This window comes from Halichoerus grypus, chromosome 4, assembly GCF_964656455.1.
Source record: "Halichoerus grypus chromosome 4, mHalGry1.hap1.1, whole genome shotgun sequence".
Classification (NCBI taxonomy): Eukaryota; Metazoa; Chordata; class Mammalia; order Carnivora; family Phocidae; genus Halichoerus; species Halichoerus grypus.
The window spans coordinates 74,576,039-74,592,748 of NC_135715.1; the positions used below are offsets into that span (position 1 = coordinate 74,576,039).

The 16,710-nt window shown below is 42.0% G+C and overlaps 1 protein-coding gene across 3 annotated transcripts in view; it reads right to left on the reverse strand.

The window, feature by feature from the left end:
* The window catches only part of LOC118544814 (phospholipid-transporting ATPase IB), a 581,647-nt gene that overhangs the window by 145,780 nt on the left and 419,157 nt on the right, over positions 1 to 16,710 (reverse strand). For all 3 annotated transcript variants that reach the window (XM_078070549.1, XM_078070551.1, XM_078070550.1), the window contains exons 29-30: positions 16,146 to 16,268; positions 13,985 to 14,063 (exon numbers count right to left, since the gene is read on the reverse strand). In XM_078070549.1, coding sequence (XP_077926675.1) covers positions 13,985 to 14,063; positions 16,146 to 16,268 — 202 coding nt within the window. The remainder of the gene's footprint in view (positions 1 to 13,984; positions 14,064 to 16,145; positions 16,269 to 16,710) is intronic.

Genomic DNA, 16,710 nt, shown 5'->3' on the forward strand with positions numbered 1-16,710 from the left:
CACTGCAATCTGTTTTGTTCAGAACATAAAAACAGAATTTTAGAAACATTTATCAAATTGTAAGGGAATTTCAAAAATTGCATCATCTGTGATTCTAATGCCTCCTCTTTCTGTGAATATTTTTCATCTTATATTTTCTCCAAATGAAGCAAACAAACAAAATCAGGTTTCTAATAAACTGAACCAAATACTTGATCTGTATTGAAATTTACATTTTTATAAAGATTAAAATCTCCCTTTGTGGGGTTAAACAAAGGGAAGAGTAAGAACATAATAATCTATCTTTATTAATAGCAGCATTAGACTTTTTATGAGTGCTCTTTTACTATTTATTTTTAATTTTTGCAAATTGGAACTATGGACCAATAAAGGAAGATAACTACGTGAATACAAATCAATTCATAATTACTGAACTCAGAGAATCTTGGGGGATATTCACTACTCATGTTCTCATATGCAATTGCATGAACTTCTGAAGTCTATAAATTGGGGAAATGCAAGCAATCCAGTGAGAGACATCTAGACAATACAACTAGAATTTTGAAGCTTTAATTTTCTTATCTTTTCCACTTTTTTCCTTTTTATGGATGACTATTACAATGTATAAAACAATCACTAAGGCTGAAAACTCTAATAGAATTGTCTAACTTCCATCAGCTAGCCTGCTGTGAAAAGTCTGGTTATTATCCTGAGGGGTCAAAGCCTGTTTCAACATCAGGAATGGTTTCTTTGGATGGCACTGCTAATCTCCTTTTATTCCCTTTTATACTCAAATTCAGATCTGTGGCTGACAGACCAAGTATTATAGGGATTTTTGTGTTCAAATTTCCAACCCAGTAGCTGCCATACACACATATTTGGGTTGGCTGATTTACCCATCTGCTTGTTGAGGAATCTGACTCTTATTAAATATTCAAGATCTGTTTAGTTTTCTAAAACACCAAAATGACCAAGTAGCATCATAGGCAGAATCTGGTCACTGTGGGGCCATAGATCGAGCTCCAGGGCATGGCCTTTCTCCTGATTCTAGATAAGTATATTTGTGGATAGAAGGAAAGAAGAACTGCAAAGTGACATTATGGGCCGTATTAACTATACACCTAAACTAAGGGACTGCTGCTGGGGAACATAAGAATTATCCAATGAGAACAGAGAGAGATGGCCACCGATTTACAAAGGAATGATCTGGAAATTTAGAGGAGACACTTGAAACTTAGGCAGAATTTCATTAAAAGGAAAGGAAGGAAAAAGTTCAAAACACCTATTCTTCCATTATTGAGCAATAAATAGGAATGAAACACTGAAACATGCTTAACATGGGTGAACCTTGAAAATCTTGTGCTAAGTGAAAGAAGCCAGTCACAAAAGGCCATCTATTGTAGGATTCTACTTCTTGAACTCTTCAGAAGAGGCAAATCTACAGAGACAGAAAGTAGACTAGCGACTGTCAGGAGGTGGGAGTTTTTGGAGGGTGGGGCCAGAATGGGAAATAACTGCTCATGGTTATGGGGTTTCTTTTGGGGGCAATGAAAATGCTCAAACACTGATTAAGGTGACAGTTGCACAATTACATGATATATACCATAGAATTGTACCCTTTAAATGAGTGGATTTTAGGGTATGTAAATTATGTATTGATAAAGCTGATATAAAAAAAATTCAGTTCCTCAGTCACACTTAGTCACATTTCAAACACTCAATGGCCACAGGCGGCTAGTGACTACAATATAGGACGGCACGGATACAGAACATCTCCATTGTCACAGAAAGTTCTACTGGACATTGCAGCCCAGAGCAGCTATGCTGAAGGTGGAAAGAAGTGTAGGAACTGGCACATATTTTGAAGATGTTAGGATTTAGGATTTGGATGTGGGGTGGAAAAGAATGTGAGGAATCAAGGGTGATTTAAGGTTTGTGCCTGAGTACTTAGGTAAACAGTGATATCATTTACCTGATTCTGGTCATATTAATACAGGAATATTGATTAAAAGAGTGACACATTAAAACCTGGTACTGAGTGGTCAATATTTTAAATTCACAATAGGAAGAACAGGTAACAAAGAAGCATGATGCTATTAAGAGAGAAACAAAAGCATACAGAGGAAAATGAGGTGGTGAGGAGTCAGGTTAGTGGGGAAAAAAATCCCAGCAATGAGCATTAGAAGACCATATTCCAGCCCTGCTCTCTTGTTCCAGCTCTACCATTATTTAGTTCCTTAAAATGTTCAGTTCTAAGTCTCATTCCACATCTCTAAGATGGGGATTTTATACTAGATACAGACGATGATGACTGAATTATCACTAAGGTTCCTCTAAGAAAATTCTAAGACGATAAGGTCTGTGTTCTTTGCTGCTACATCAGCTTCTACCAGTAATGGTAGAAACTGGAGCGTTTCAGATCTTCCTGTTCAATTTAGCTCAGGGGGGTTTTCCTAGTCTCAGCCCATGTTCCTGAAAGGAGAACAATGACATGAGTGCCCTGAAGTACCCACACTAAGCCCTAATGGAGTCCAGAGTCAATGCTGACCAGATGTAAGAGTTAGAAGGGGTATGAGACCAAACTGAAAATCAAAGTTCACACTCATGGTTTGACAACTTTTTGAATTTCCTTTTAGTACTAATAATTCAAATATTGGCTGATGCATGTACTAAAAGAAATGAACTATACAAGGCATTTGTCTAATATTAAGGGCTTAAAATGTGTTTCAGATTTTATGGACATAAACAGAAAATTGCTAAGCCTCGTAAGAAATTCTACATTCAAAAGAGAGAGCGGGATGCCTGGGTGGCTCAGTTGGTTAAGCGACTGCCTTTAGCTCAGGTCATGATCCTGGAGTCCCTGGATCGAGTCCTGCATCGGGCTCCCTGCTCAGCAGGGAGTCTGCTTCTCCCTCTGACCCTCCTCTCTCTCATGTGTACTCTCTCTCACTCATTCTCTCTCTCTCAAATAAATAAATAAATAAAATCTTAAAAAAAAATTAAAAAAAAGAGAGAGCATGTGATTCTATGACTCACTCTATGAGCACTTTACATATATTTGTATGCTTATTAACAGATGTAATACTAGTGTATTATTTGAGTTACTAATACGTAATAATAGTATACATAATACTCCTTTGCTATTCTAACTATATGAAACAGTATTATTATCTGCATAATCCAGATGAGAAAAGTAGGGCAGCAAAGAGAAGTCAAATGACATGAGAAAGGTCATGCACTTAGTAATGAACTGTAAATAAGGGTTTGTTTTCATTACTGAGCTAGAAAAGTGGATCCCAAAGAAAAAAAGAAAACTCCAAGAAGAAAAAAAAATATATTAAAATGTACTCCTTTGAAATACCAACACCTCATGGGAAAGAACTTCCAGGAGAGAATTAAGGAGGACAGGTAATTAGGTTCCTGTGACAGAGATTCTGGGCCACATAGGAAGTAAATGCAATGCACAGACCTGGGGAGCAGCAGATACCCCCTGGAACCTGAGTTAGGTGGGCACAGCAGCAGTCCCAAGCTTCTCAACCTTGGCACTGCTGACATTTTTCCAGATAATCCTTTGCTGTGCGTGACTGTCCTGTGCATTGCCGGATGTTTGGCAGCACCCCTGCCTCCACCTGGCGGATGCCAGGAGTCCCCACTCACTAGCTGCGACAATGAAAACTTTCTCCAGACGTCGCCAAATGTGTCCTGGGGGTCAAACTGCCCCGTCTGAGAACCACAGCATTGGAAGTAAGACAAAAGAGGAACTGGAATATACAGAAGCACACAGAATATACTGACGTGAGAGTGTCTACTGTAAGAAGGGAACCCTCTTCACTCCCGTCAGACTAGGAAAGAACGCAGTGACCCCCAGTTGTCCCACGATCGATCGACAGGAGCCTTTAGTACAAAGTGATGCAACTCACAACGCCAGATGGCCTTTAGAAGGGGGCAAACTCCGGGCTTACCTGTGGGATTGAGAACTCACTTATGAGGCCAGGACCTCTGTGAAGACCCTTAAGACTACTGAACGCTCTGTGGACAACTTGGTGTGGAGAGAAAATAAAATAGGGAAGACTAAAAGACATTTTCCAACCGTAGCTTCTAAAATCTTATAATGCATTAATTTCTACCTTATCAAAAGAGTAAAATGCTCACTGGCATTAAATACAATGTTTACACTTGAGGTAACCTGAACATGCTTAAAATAACTTTTAGAGAAGACAGGATAAACCTTTTATTTCTGTTCATCGTTTTGGAAGGATAACTCAGCACTGCATCTTAGTTTTCTGCTGAGGAAAGAGCATCTCCTGCCCCACTACAAACTCATACCATCTGGAAAGAATTTATTCCTTGAAGGAGAAACTCCTAAACCAACTTGAGATTCTGGGACACGCCAAAAGTCTCAAAAAGATAGCATCCTTTAGACAAGTCACAAGTCATCACTCTGTACACCCCGTTGGGGAAATTCCCACAGAATGGATTGTTCTCTTACGGTTATATTTCAACTGCTTTAGAAGCAAATACCTGTGAGCCTCATCTTTGTTAAATCCTGCCAATAACATACTACTGAAGGAAAGATCAGAGTCCTAAGAAATCATTTGTGAATGAATGCAGCAATACGCTACAGCTTGCTGATAATTCAAGTGTGGAAAAGCCCATTTAGACTGTCCAGTGTATTCCTGAAGCACGCTGCTGACAAATTCTTTCTTCCCACTTTACTTAAACTTAATAGCACTGTTATGATTCCGGCGATCCACTCAGGAAAACATCTTTCCTGTAGTTTAGCTGTTTTTATTTTAGTCAGATATTTAAAATCACAAGTGATTTTTTTTTTTTTGAAAGGGAAAAAGTAACCCCCAAACCCAGGTGAGTGGTTCGAGTTCCGCAAGCCAGCCTTCACAACATTATTTAACCACCATCTGTACAAATGAGAGTGAGAACATTACTTCACACAAAGCAGCAAGGGGCGGTAGAGATGGCTATTTGGGTGGAAGGGGGCAGTGAGAAGGGAAGGGACAATTCAGGCAAAAAGGAAATCAGCCTGCACAGAGGTATGGACGGGAGCGCCCCTCCCCCGCTGGGTCGAGGGTTGAGCTGTGGGACCCTGATGGTGTGTGGGTGGGGACCAAACCGTGCAAGGCTCTCAAGAGGTCCCTCATAAGAGAGATCCATCAAAAGGGCATGTGGAGAGATGTGATCTCATCAAACCTTTGTTGTCCTATCTTAACCAGCAGGACGCTGAGCACTTCCTAACAGAAGCCCATCATTAGCACACAAAGGCTTGACTGAGCAGAAGGAGAGAGGTCAGGAGGATTAAGCTGCCTATTGCACCAAACAGCTGCTGTTTACCCCAACTGGGACCGGTCGGCCTTTTGCAAATCAAGGATCAAATTCACCCAGATGAGAGATGAAATGAGAGAGGAGGGCACTGCCTCTCCCAAAAGTCCATAGGAAGATTTCCATAGAGTGAAGAACTTTAAGAGTAGGAAAAATTCCCCAACTACTTCAATAAGACAGAGTCACATTTAGAATAATACTGTGGCTCCATGTGATGTAAAACCCAATATAAGGATGGTGTTTCCTACGTACATCAAAAGTGTTAAACAAAGTGACAGAGTTGGGGACACTCTCCCGGGTAGTCCGCTCATTCTCTTAGAGGCCAATATCATGCTGGGGCTTTAGGATCCACTGGCCCACAGCAGTGGGTGCCACTGTTCTTCCAGACTTCTATTGTTTGCAAAATCTGCTTGGATCCAGGGGCCAACATAAAGTAGGATTAGCCAAATGTGGTTTAGAAATAGTCACTCAAACAGACTATTGTGACCAACTGGGACAAAACCACATGGACCCTCCACATTAGTAGTGACAGCCCGAAATGGTTGCATGCAAAAACCTCTCTGAAAATATTTGTGGGAAAACCCACGATTTGTAAGGAAAGTATGTCTCATTTTCTAAGCAGACAGAATGATCAAGGAACTTACTTCAGAATATTCCAAAGGGTTAGGCTGGTGACATTTTATAAAGATGCCATTTCAATTAAATGCTCATTAAAAGCATTACATCATTACCCAACTAAACCACAAGAATGCATCCAGAAAAGGCTCTGACAAAAAGCAAAATCTGAAGACAAAGTTATAGCATGGTCCTGTACGGTCAGAGAAGACAGGATTTAATAATCAAGAAAACAGATGGGATGAATTTATATGTGCATTTTTAATGAAGTAAGAATCCACAGAACACCTGAATTACAAATCACAGGCACCTCACGCACATATGACTCAGGAGGCAGAACTGAGGTGGAGGGGCACCGTTCCCTTGACATCCAGGCACCTGCCAAGAATTCTGGCTGCAGAGCAGATGCCAAGTTTCTCCTGCTTTCCCGTTCCCACCCTTTGGCTTCAGAGCTCTCAGCAGCTCTGGTTGAGAGCAGCCCTTATTCCAGAATATGCACAGGGTGTCTCTTCCCCATCTTACACTCCTAGCCTCTCAAGACTGCAGACGTTTGAAGGAGGTACTATGCCAACCAGGTACTACTGGATTAATATCAGGAGTGAAGAGGTATTCTAAGTTCCAAGTAACTCATTTACAAACAAACTTTTACAACCCACCCTGCTCAAACGCCTGGACTGCCTGGACTATAACTGAAACTATTCTTTCTGCTTCCAATGCTATGTATTCACCAAGAGAAAATTTATTTTTTCCTTTCTCTGTAAAGAGTGGTATAAAATATTGGAAAGAGTTTATAGGAGGTAGAGTTTATACAAGTGTTAGTGATTATAATTACATTCATAACCAGTGCTGGGTTAAGTTCCTGGTTATATAAGCCTTTTTTGCTGGATTTTCTCCTCTCTACTGCCATTATTGATGGATAAAGTGAAGGATACAAAACTCAAATTTCAATCTGTTTCTTTTTTTTCCCCACTTTTGTTTACTAAAAATGGATTTTAAAAAGGTAGTTTTAAAAAAGGGTGGTAACAATGATGAAAAGTGAACTTGATGGCCAATGTTCCACAGCCACCTGTGTAGCCGTAGACTCATCTCTTGTTCTTGGGTGCATAGCTAAGTAACGTTCCCTAGCTCCTTGTACCCAGGTGGGGCCCTGTGACCAGTCCTTGCCAATCAGACATGAGCAGAAGTGATGGATTGTTTCCCAGAGATGGTCAAGAGCAACCACGCCTTCTCCTGGTTCTGTCCCCTACTAATGTGAAGGCTGAGAGTGCACTCAGGGGTCATGCATGAAATGGAGCCCCACTGTATTGAAATGGACCCAGAATTCATTTTAACGAGGTATGGTAAGATACACAGACATGGAAATGATTGTTGTGAAGGACGAACTTTATATGTAGAGATCCCTAGAAACAGGAGGCATGGGTGCCATGCAAGGCCACAAGGGAAAGCACTGGGGTCAGTAAGGAGGCAGAAGAGGAAAAAGGAGAACATGGTCCAGAGCCTTTACTGGGGTTTTCAGGGGATGGAATGGACAAAGCAGGGTAGGTATGCTGTATAAGTTTAGGATTGGATGGTGTGAATAATTTCAGCAGGCTCTGGATTATAGGAGTGATCTCTAGTTGTCTGGTATCTGGCCCCAGGGTAATTTAGGGCAGGGGGAATATTACGTTGGTGCGTGACAATTCATAGAGGAGATGGTTGGGGTTGTGGCCTCCGGACTGGCTGATATAAGTATCAGAGACATTCTTGCAGGGGAGTCCTTCGCTCTCTCTAGGAATGAAGTAGCCCTGGGAGGGGCAGTCTCTCCAGGATCAAGGCCCCAATTATCAGAGCATCAAAAATGTGGGTAAAAAAATATGGAACATAAGAAAATATGCTCAATGCACTCTTCCAATTGACAGTGACATGATTAAGAAATAAGCTTTTATTGGGATACATTCCAAGATTTGGGGGTTGTTTGTTACAGTTTAGTCCCCCCCGGCTAATGCACCTCAATTCAACTTCCTGATAAAGTTATAAGGGTTAGTGAAATCGGGGAACTCTGGCTCACGCCTCTTAGAGCATTACACCAAACCCGACTGTTTCAAAGATGGGTAACACAGGGCTTATTAAAAGAGACACTGAAACCTAAGAGATATTTAACTGAATGAAAACAATGGGCCTCCAACCCAATTCTGTTTCCAAACACCCGCGCTACGGATTTGTCAGGCAGAACACAATGTCCGAGCTTTCTCTCAAGAGGTCATTGTGTTTATTGATTGATTGATTGATTGATTGATTGATTTTTTTATTTGACAGAGAGAGACACAGAGAGAGAAGGAACACAAGCAGGGGAGTGGGAGAGGGAGAAGCCGGCTTCCCGCTTAGCAAGGAGCCTGATGAGGGGCTCCAGCCCAGGACCCTGGGACCATGAACTGAGCCAAAGGCAGATGCTTAATGACTGAGCCACCCAGGCGCCCCAAGAGGTCATTGTGTTTAAAACAAGCCCAAATAAAACAAAAAATGTTCTGAATTTGGAAACTTGCGTTTATTTTAAGTATACTACAATGGGGTTAGTAATGAGGTATTTAGATTTATAAGCTGTAGTTTCATTTGTACAAAAATCTCAAAAACTTCCAAAGTATTCCATCTTTTTAGTTTTTAGTGAACAAGCCCCGTTCACTTCACCTACATGCTTCGGGGTCTTGGGAAGATCCTGCACTACCCTCTGTCTTCTCAGCAGGGGTTCCAGATGGCGGAGGCCACATGGAGTAATCACCCCCCTTTCTGTCCCATTTACCTTTTAATGTTCATCCCTAGATTGTTTCCATGGATTTCAGATCTTTTCAAATCTGGGCGCAGTAGGGTAGTGACTTGTAAAGGGGAACGAAATGTTGGCTTACTTGAAAATACAGCATTTTGTTGGGAAACTCTGCGGCTGCAATTGCGCATTCTCCTGGCGGGCCCAGGCGCTACAGCCGTCAGTAGGCTCGGGCCGTAGTCACTCACGCAATATGGGCTCCCTACAGGATGCTCAGAAGCCGATGGTGGCCCGGCACAGAGAACAGACTCGTTTAGCTTTTCCTTTTCAATGAATAAATAACTGAGTTTAAGAAGTTGCAGTCTCAGAGAACAATGGCAGTCTTGCCCAAACTTAGCTGAATGTGAAGCAAGGCAAGTCATTAGGATTTACATGATATAAAATAGCTAAATTTTCAGTACCAGGTACAGATCAGAAGTAGTTCAAGCTCAGATGACCCAATAATGCCAAAAGCAGAGACAAGCAGGCTACGTTTCATCTTATACATGTGCAGTTTATAAAACTGATCTTCTAGCAGCACATTTATTAAAAAGTATAAAACAGCCTTTTCCAGAAACCTCAAAAGACCTTGCTGCTTAATTAGTGCCAATAGAATAAGTATCCATATGGTAATTTTCCTTCTGAAAAGGGGTGGGAATGATTTCCAGGGTGTGGACTGTGAAGAATCCAGAAACAAATGTTTTGAGGAATTTTTCTCTGCTGTTAAGTATATTCTCTTTCTCCTCAACCCCCTCTTAAATTTCATCAAGAAAAATCTGAAAATTTCCTTTTTTTAAGTCAAAACTGATTCTACTTTCCTTTGCCAATAACCACATTCCACTTCAAGGAGGATTACTCAAATATGCAGACTTGATTCCACCAATGGAAAACCTGAGCGGCCTGACACCAAGGGTCTTGATGAATTTCGGTCCCTGCAAAGGTGACATCTCTGGTTTTAACCTAGACTCACTTTCAGATCAAAGGGTGGGAGCTGCAGACAGGCTACGGGACTGAGCGTAATGTTGTGATGGTTGGAAGAAATCTGATTTGCTGAATTGCTTGAGTGGAAAAATTTATTTTGAAACTTGAAATGAATCATCACAAACTCCATCAGCAAAGGAGTGCTTTGAAAGGTCTATCCAAAACCACGCAAAAATAAGCAAAGCAAAATTCTTGGAACCTTTCTAAGGAATGAATGACGGGCTCACACCTTCTCAAAAATATTTCTTCCCGACAATTATGCGCCCAAAGTGAACAACACTGGTATGTAAGCCTCTAAGCCTCTCTTCACAGATAGTGGAGAGAGAAGCCCCTGGTAAAATTCACCATCTTTGTGACATAATCCACAAAGTGTGGAACAATGAAATGAAGGACTCTAGGGACCTTAGCCCATTAGGCAAAACTCCTTTAGGGCCCTGGGTGTGGGGCAGAGTCTGGAGGACACCTTCAGGTGGGACTTGGGAGTGGACAGAGATACTCCTCTGTTAGATCAGGGTCCCCCAGGCCTTGAAAGTGTCTCAGTTCCTCTCAAATCAGTGCCATGTTCCTGCATTTCTTTGGGGGTGGGGTGATACATCATTCTAAATGGTAAGTCAAAGTGTAGCAGGAACTCATCTATAGTTAAGACAGTAAATCAGCACATATAAACAAGTAATCCAATCAGCTGCCATATCCCTGTCTTCTCAAACTTGTAATCTTTCTTGATTTCCACCACTGACTTTCTTTCTCCCTCCCACCCCCCCCAAAAAAATTCATGCTCTTGCCAAACATTGTGTTTTTCTACACAGCAGTCTTCCTACCTCCAACCTCTCACTGAGAAAAGTCCGCACCCGGGTTTTCCTGATATGACCCTCACCTAACCCTAACCTCCCACCCTCCTTTCCAGCCACTCCCGACTGCGGGTGCCGTTGCTGACCCAGAGGGGGTGTTGGGAATATGTGAAGACATGTTTTGATCTATTATAGTTGCACAAGGATGGGGAAAGAAGGAGGGAAGGTTACCAACATTTGCTGTCCAGCATCCTGAAATGCTCATCAGGGCGCCCTACCAAGCCTGGAATCCAGGTACCCCCCAGTCCCACTTTGGGAAATACTGCCCATGGTGTCTTCAGGTTTGTGTGCTTGCCTGGTTGGTCCAGGAATGCTCTCTCTCCCCAACTTTCCTCACACCTGTCCTGCCCCACTTGATCAGCCCCTCCTCATCTTTCAAGAACATAAATGTCACTTCCTTGGAGAAGCCTCTTCCTTGATCCACTGGACTGGGCTGTGTCCCCGCAGCACAGGGCACACTGGCCATGAAGCAGTGATAGACACACCTCCTGATCATCAGCTCTGACCTTCCAGAAGCTGCCGGGGGGTGGGGGGAGAGGCAGAATTTTGATGTGTGCACTCTCAGGGTCTGGCACATCGCAGATACGCTGTGATTCTGCTAAATCAAGAGGTTCTAAAAACATGCTCCCTCCTCTTCAAGCACATTCCCATTTCCTGGGTGTAACTCTCCTTACACGCTCCCTGCAATACCCGGAGACACAACTAGTGTTCTTGCCTCTAGTTCTCCTTCTACCATTCACCTTATCAGACATGATACATTCATTCCCCCAAATGCCTCTGATCATGGTAGTCTCCTTGATCTAAAATCTAGGCTGGGGGCACCTGGGTGGCTCCGATGGTTAAGCATCTGCCTTCCGCTCAGGTCATGATCTCAGGTCCTGGGATCAAGCCCCACATCGGGCTCCCTATTTGGCGGGGAGCCTGCTTCTCCCTCTCCCTCTACTGTTGTCTTCACCTAACTCTTCACCTAACATCTTAAGTCCTGACCTCTTAACCTCACATTCAAAACCCTCTGCTGTCCAGCTTTCACCCATCTTCTCAAACCTCTTCCTGTCTTCCACCCTTGCAGGGATCAACTCCTCGCAGCTTTCCACATCTGCCCTGATATTCCCCACTTTGTTTGGCTCTTCCTTCCATTCTTACACATCTCGATCCTACTTGGACTTCCAGGCTAAGCCTGGATATTACCTCTTCTATTAAGTTATTAATAATCCCAGATGAAAAGCAGTTTTCTCTCAGCCCTCTGAAATCCCACAGCACATTATCTGTATTTTACTTGAGGCAATTATTTTCTACTTTGTACTAGAAGTTTCCACGCAGGAATCTAGTTTCCCTACCAGACCACAAACTCTTTGACGGTAAGACCCACATTGATTCATTCACTTTTCACCCTTAGAATTCACTTTTCACCCTTAGACATAAATATTACATGAATAAGGTTAATGAGCAATGATGCAATCATCTTTGCTATGCATTAATAGTGAGAATTTAGAAATTAATTCTAAAATATTCATTTGCTGGAGGAAGCCAACTAATGAACAAGCACACCAATGGCCTTCTATAATTCTCTGCCAAATATAATTAATATTTGCAATTTATTTCATCTTACACATTTTTACTCAATAGGTTAATGTTTACAACATAATTAAAAGAAAACCTCTATGCCAAAGGCTTAATACATACAATGAAGTAATGGCATTGATGATGATAGTGATGATAATACAAACTGGAAAAACTCATCCTATGGGCTGGCTACTAGGCAAATTGCCAAATTTGAGGGACATGGATAACGGTGGCAGAAATGGACTTGAAATTCACTTGGTGTTATCTCTCAGGTAAATCAGTAACTTTTGGGAGTCTTTCTGCTTTTAAACACAGGATATTTCAGGTGCATGAACAGATTTACATAGTGGCATCTAGGGAGACTATAGCAATTCCACCATAAACAGCAAGCTGCAATTTCAAAGCGCATAATCCTAACTCCAGGATTGGAAAACCATTTCCTCTACTGCAGAATGGACCACATTAGTAGCAATTCAATGACCATCTTATAAATCTTCTGAGAGTCCAAAGGCAAGTACTTTGGAGTTAGGACCAGAGTGCAATGTCTAGATAAGAAGGGTAAGGGGCCTGGTGATGGTACTTGTGGTCCAGTCCATGCTGGTCCCTGTGTCTTCCTAAGTATGGGCTCAGGGATAAGAGGACAGATGTCCAAATTGTTCTTAAGCTCATCAGACAAATTGCTTCCCATCCCCAGTCCATCCTACTACAGTGATGGCGGCTTATATCACCAAACTGGCGGAGCTTCTAAAACAAACCACATTCAACACTCTTCTATTTGTAGCCCCTACTCACTCGAAATACATAAAAATCCACATTGAGCAAAGATGAATCACAGGAAAGCTTTAGAGTTCAAAGGACATGATTTTGCTAGAATGGCCCATGTTGTGGCGGGGGGGGGGGGGCGGTTAGAAGCAGAACATTTTATTTCTTGATCTAGAGACTTAGGGACCCTTGAAGGAAAAGGAAGTCGGATGAAACTCAAAGAACAGGTCATAGGGTGTAATAAATTGGCTGTGCATGCATTTTCTCTGTCGGTATTTAATAGGTTAAAGAATATCAGTGAGGATGAATCATTTCTGTTTGAAGCACAAAACAGATTGACACAGAAACAAAGAGGCTTGGAAGCTTTATATTCTCTGGTTCTCTGAACAATAAAAGGCCTTGTCTAGTCAACATTTGGAGTAATTTTTCCCAAGGGGATTATTACTATTTGAGAGGGATGAAAGAGTAGCATTCTCATGATCCATTTCCCTTTTCTGAGACGAAAAGATGCGTCTCTTTAGAAGGCAACCTTTTGGGTGTATTCAGGAGTGTGAGCAAATACGGGCAGCCATGTTTCTCACACGTCCTCTTCCAGCTGGAGGAAAGACTAAAACCAGCGGAGAGAATCAGGCCTCAAAATTTAAAAGGTTGCTTGAAAAGTGTATGTCAAGGAAAGGAGACTTTTTCAAGAAACTAGGTGTAAGGTTAGACTCTCACAAGATTTGAGTGCTTCTGCATAGAGGTATGTGAGGTTGGAAAATGAAAGCCCAAGAAATTAACAGAAAATGTCAAACTCGTAGACGAGAGGCATCGATGTTTCATTACAGTACAGTGCTTTGCTTCAAGATCCTCGACTCAAACAGTTATTAAAAATACAGTTTAGAATTTCTAGCATTTAAACTCTCCAGGCAACTGGAAAGAAAATGGGCTCTCAGAGCCAGAATGGATGAAACCTACAAGCTATAAACTGAGCCCGAGCTCTCATTAGATTTTAGGTATGTTTTTCTTCTAAAATGTGTTCTTGTGATCTCTCGGTCTGCAGAACTGGGAAAAACAAATTGTGAACAACTGGCACCAGAGGGACTGCAGAGCTACTTGCTGACAGTTGAAATCACGAAGCCGTTACCATGCTCCAGCGCTTTCATGGGAAACCAGAAGAGGATGAGGGAGTGGACCAAGGCGTTGATGCAGTGACCCCAGAAAACCTAAGGGAAAACAAACCAAGGGAGTCAGGAGCTGCCCACAACTCTTGACCTCTGTGCAACTCAACAAACGCCTCATTGTGAAGGATACTGGCAGTGGGCTGCGTCGCTCCAGAAGTAGTGTATTATTCTTGAAGTTAAAAAAATACCGATTTCCTCATTTTTACATACAAATGACTGGACTGTCTCCAGATAATATTACCTTGCTGCAAAGACCTAAATATATATGCACATATACATGGGCCAATATACAATCTGTCCACATCCAAAAAATGAATTATAATCCTTTTTTTTTTTTTAGGATCATAAAAAGACAACAGACTTTTACAATCATCTAGAAAGAGAAAGGTATTAGGTCAAAACTGTTAACAAGAGACAGGAACTGTGGACTTTTTGAAAGCATTAAAAACACTTTAAATATAGATTCCTACACAGCGCTCTCGCTCTTTTGTTTTGCTTTTTAAAATCCCTCCCGAGCAACTTGTTAATTTCTAGGAGTTTGGTTAATATCATGCACATTTAAAAATTCTCTTTAACACTTCAAAAGTCAAACAAAAGAACACAAAGTTTAGTTTCTTCTAAATTAAGGTTTCACAAATGCATTTCAATGATCTTTTTAACTACTGAGATGACAGAACTATTATACTAAAGCCAGCTTGAATTTATTTTAAAAATCTAGATTGTTCTGGGGATTGTCATATAGTTTGATCCTAAATAGTGGTGGGGAAACAGAAAAATGAAAAAAATTGTAAGACAATGGGATTTTCCCATTTTTAAATGTTCATTTTTTTCTTCCTTCTCCCTAACCTCTTCACCTGTGCCTTCAAAAAACAAACAAACAAACAAACAAACAAAAACTCCAAGGTGTCTGCAAATAAGTCTCAGAGCATTCTCAGCTCTACTACCTCTTAAGTGGCTCCATTCCCAACTTACTTCCCATCTTACAGGGCCTTTGAGCTCAAGCTCTATAAAAAACAGATTTATAAAAAGAATGCAGAACCAACAGGCCCTGCTTCCCATTGATAAAATCATAGTAAATAGGGACTGATACAATTATTCATCCGAGTCTTCCTGTGTATGGAAGACACTAGGACCAATAGGATCCATTTTATTTTTTCCAGGCTTGGATGTGCCTGTTATGCTTTCCTCAAAATAAGGCAGCTCTGAAAGAAGACTATCAGTAATACCTGGCTCAAAACAAAAGCTTCAGAGATTGTTCTCTTACAGAGGACTCCCCTTGGCATCCTTACCGAGGTCCCGGGGGCCACCCAAGCAAATCACGCACACAACCGGTGCCCAGTAATTTCACTGACCTCTGTTGAAAGGTTTCAATGAACTTCTGTTTCAACTTCCTAATCTCCCCTCCTGCACAAACATCTAAGACAGAAACATGGTAATACAGGTGACCTGCTCCAAGCCAGGCACATGTCTTCCCTCCCGGCTGGTGGCCCTCAACCACTCTGCCAGTTAGCTATGACTGGCAGACCCCATGATGTCCCCTGTGCCCATCCTGACTGCAGAATCCTGGCAACACCTAACCCAGCTTCTGCTTGGCCCTTCGCAGGATTATTTATATCTTTCATGTCTAGGGGCTTTCTCTCTTCTGATTCTCCAGTCTGAAAAAAAAGATACCTATGACTGACTTGATTCCTGTCTTGACATCTGGCCAATTTTTCTCACTAGCTAAAGAAACATTTTCTTTTAAAGGAAAAACCAAGCCACAGTGGCGAGAAGGCTCTGTTAGGCAAGCTCCCAGCCCACCTCAATGCAGGGCTTTATGAAGGGTAAGGGGAGCCTCTGTAGCTGATCCTAAAGGCCCCGGGGCCATGGATGCTGCTGGCCACACGTGGACAAGAGGAAAGGAGTCAACAAACAGGAACTGAACTTGCAGCATGGAAGCTTCCTTTCCGAGCTGGCATCTTGAATTCACTGGCTTGCTACACTGGCAGAGGGCGGGGGTCTCACCTCTTCTCGAATGTTCTCTCTAATGCATTAGCTCTCTCACAGGCAGATAACTAGAGCTGGAAGACATACAGCAGTGCTTATGCCCTTCTGAGGTGACAATTCTGCAATAACACTGTGTACCTTTGTGTTGAAGCCTTCCGCATTCTGGGTGATTTTGTAGAGCTGTGGGAACCTGAGCATGCTCTCCTGGGTGCAAGACCTCTCGAAGATTCCCAGAGTGAAGGGTGGTAGTGCGGTGAAAATCTGTATGGAGAACAATGAGCCATTAAAAGAGGACATTCCAATTCACCTGGCTTAGGTGTTTCCGTTCTATGGAATGATGACTTAATTTTAAGTCAAGTCCAAACCTGAGATTCAATGATTCACAACTCCCCAGACACCCTCCAAACAAAGAAAGTGCATGAAAGACCGTTTTTAATTGTTACTTAATCAGCATAAAATGAATCCACTGGACATTAAAAACAACACCATAAATATCTGATTAGCTAAGAAATCATGTTAAATTAACAACTACCTTCCTTTGCCAAATGAGCGGTGATTTAGGTGGCTTTGTGAAGTGTCATGCTTCCCGTGAGCATCGGCTGAGGCACAACTTTACAATCTCCCATCCTGATCTTATACTCAGGTTTCAGGAAGCACAATGTGCTTCATCCATTTATTCATCTGACAGACATTTATTGGGAAT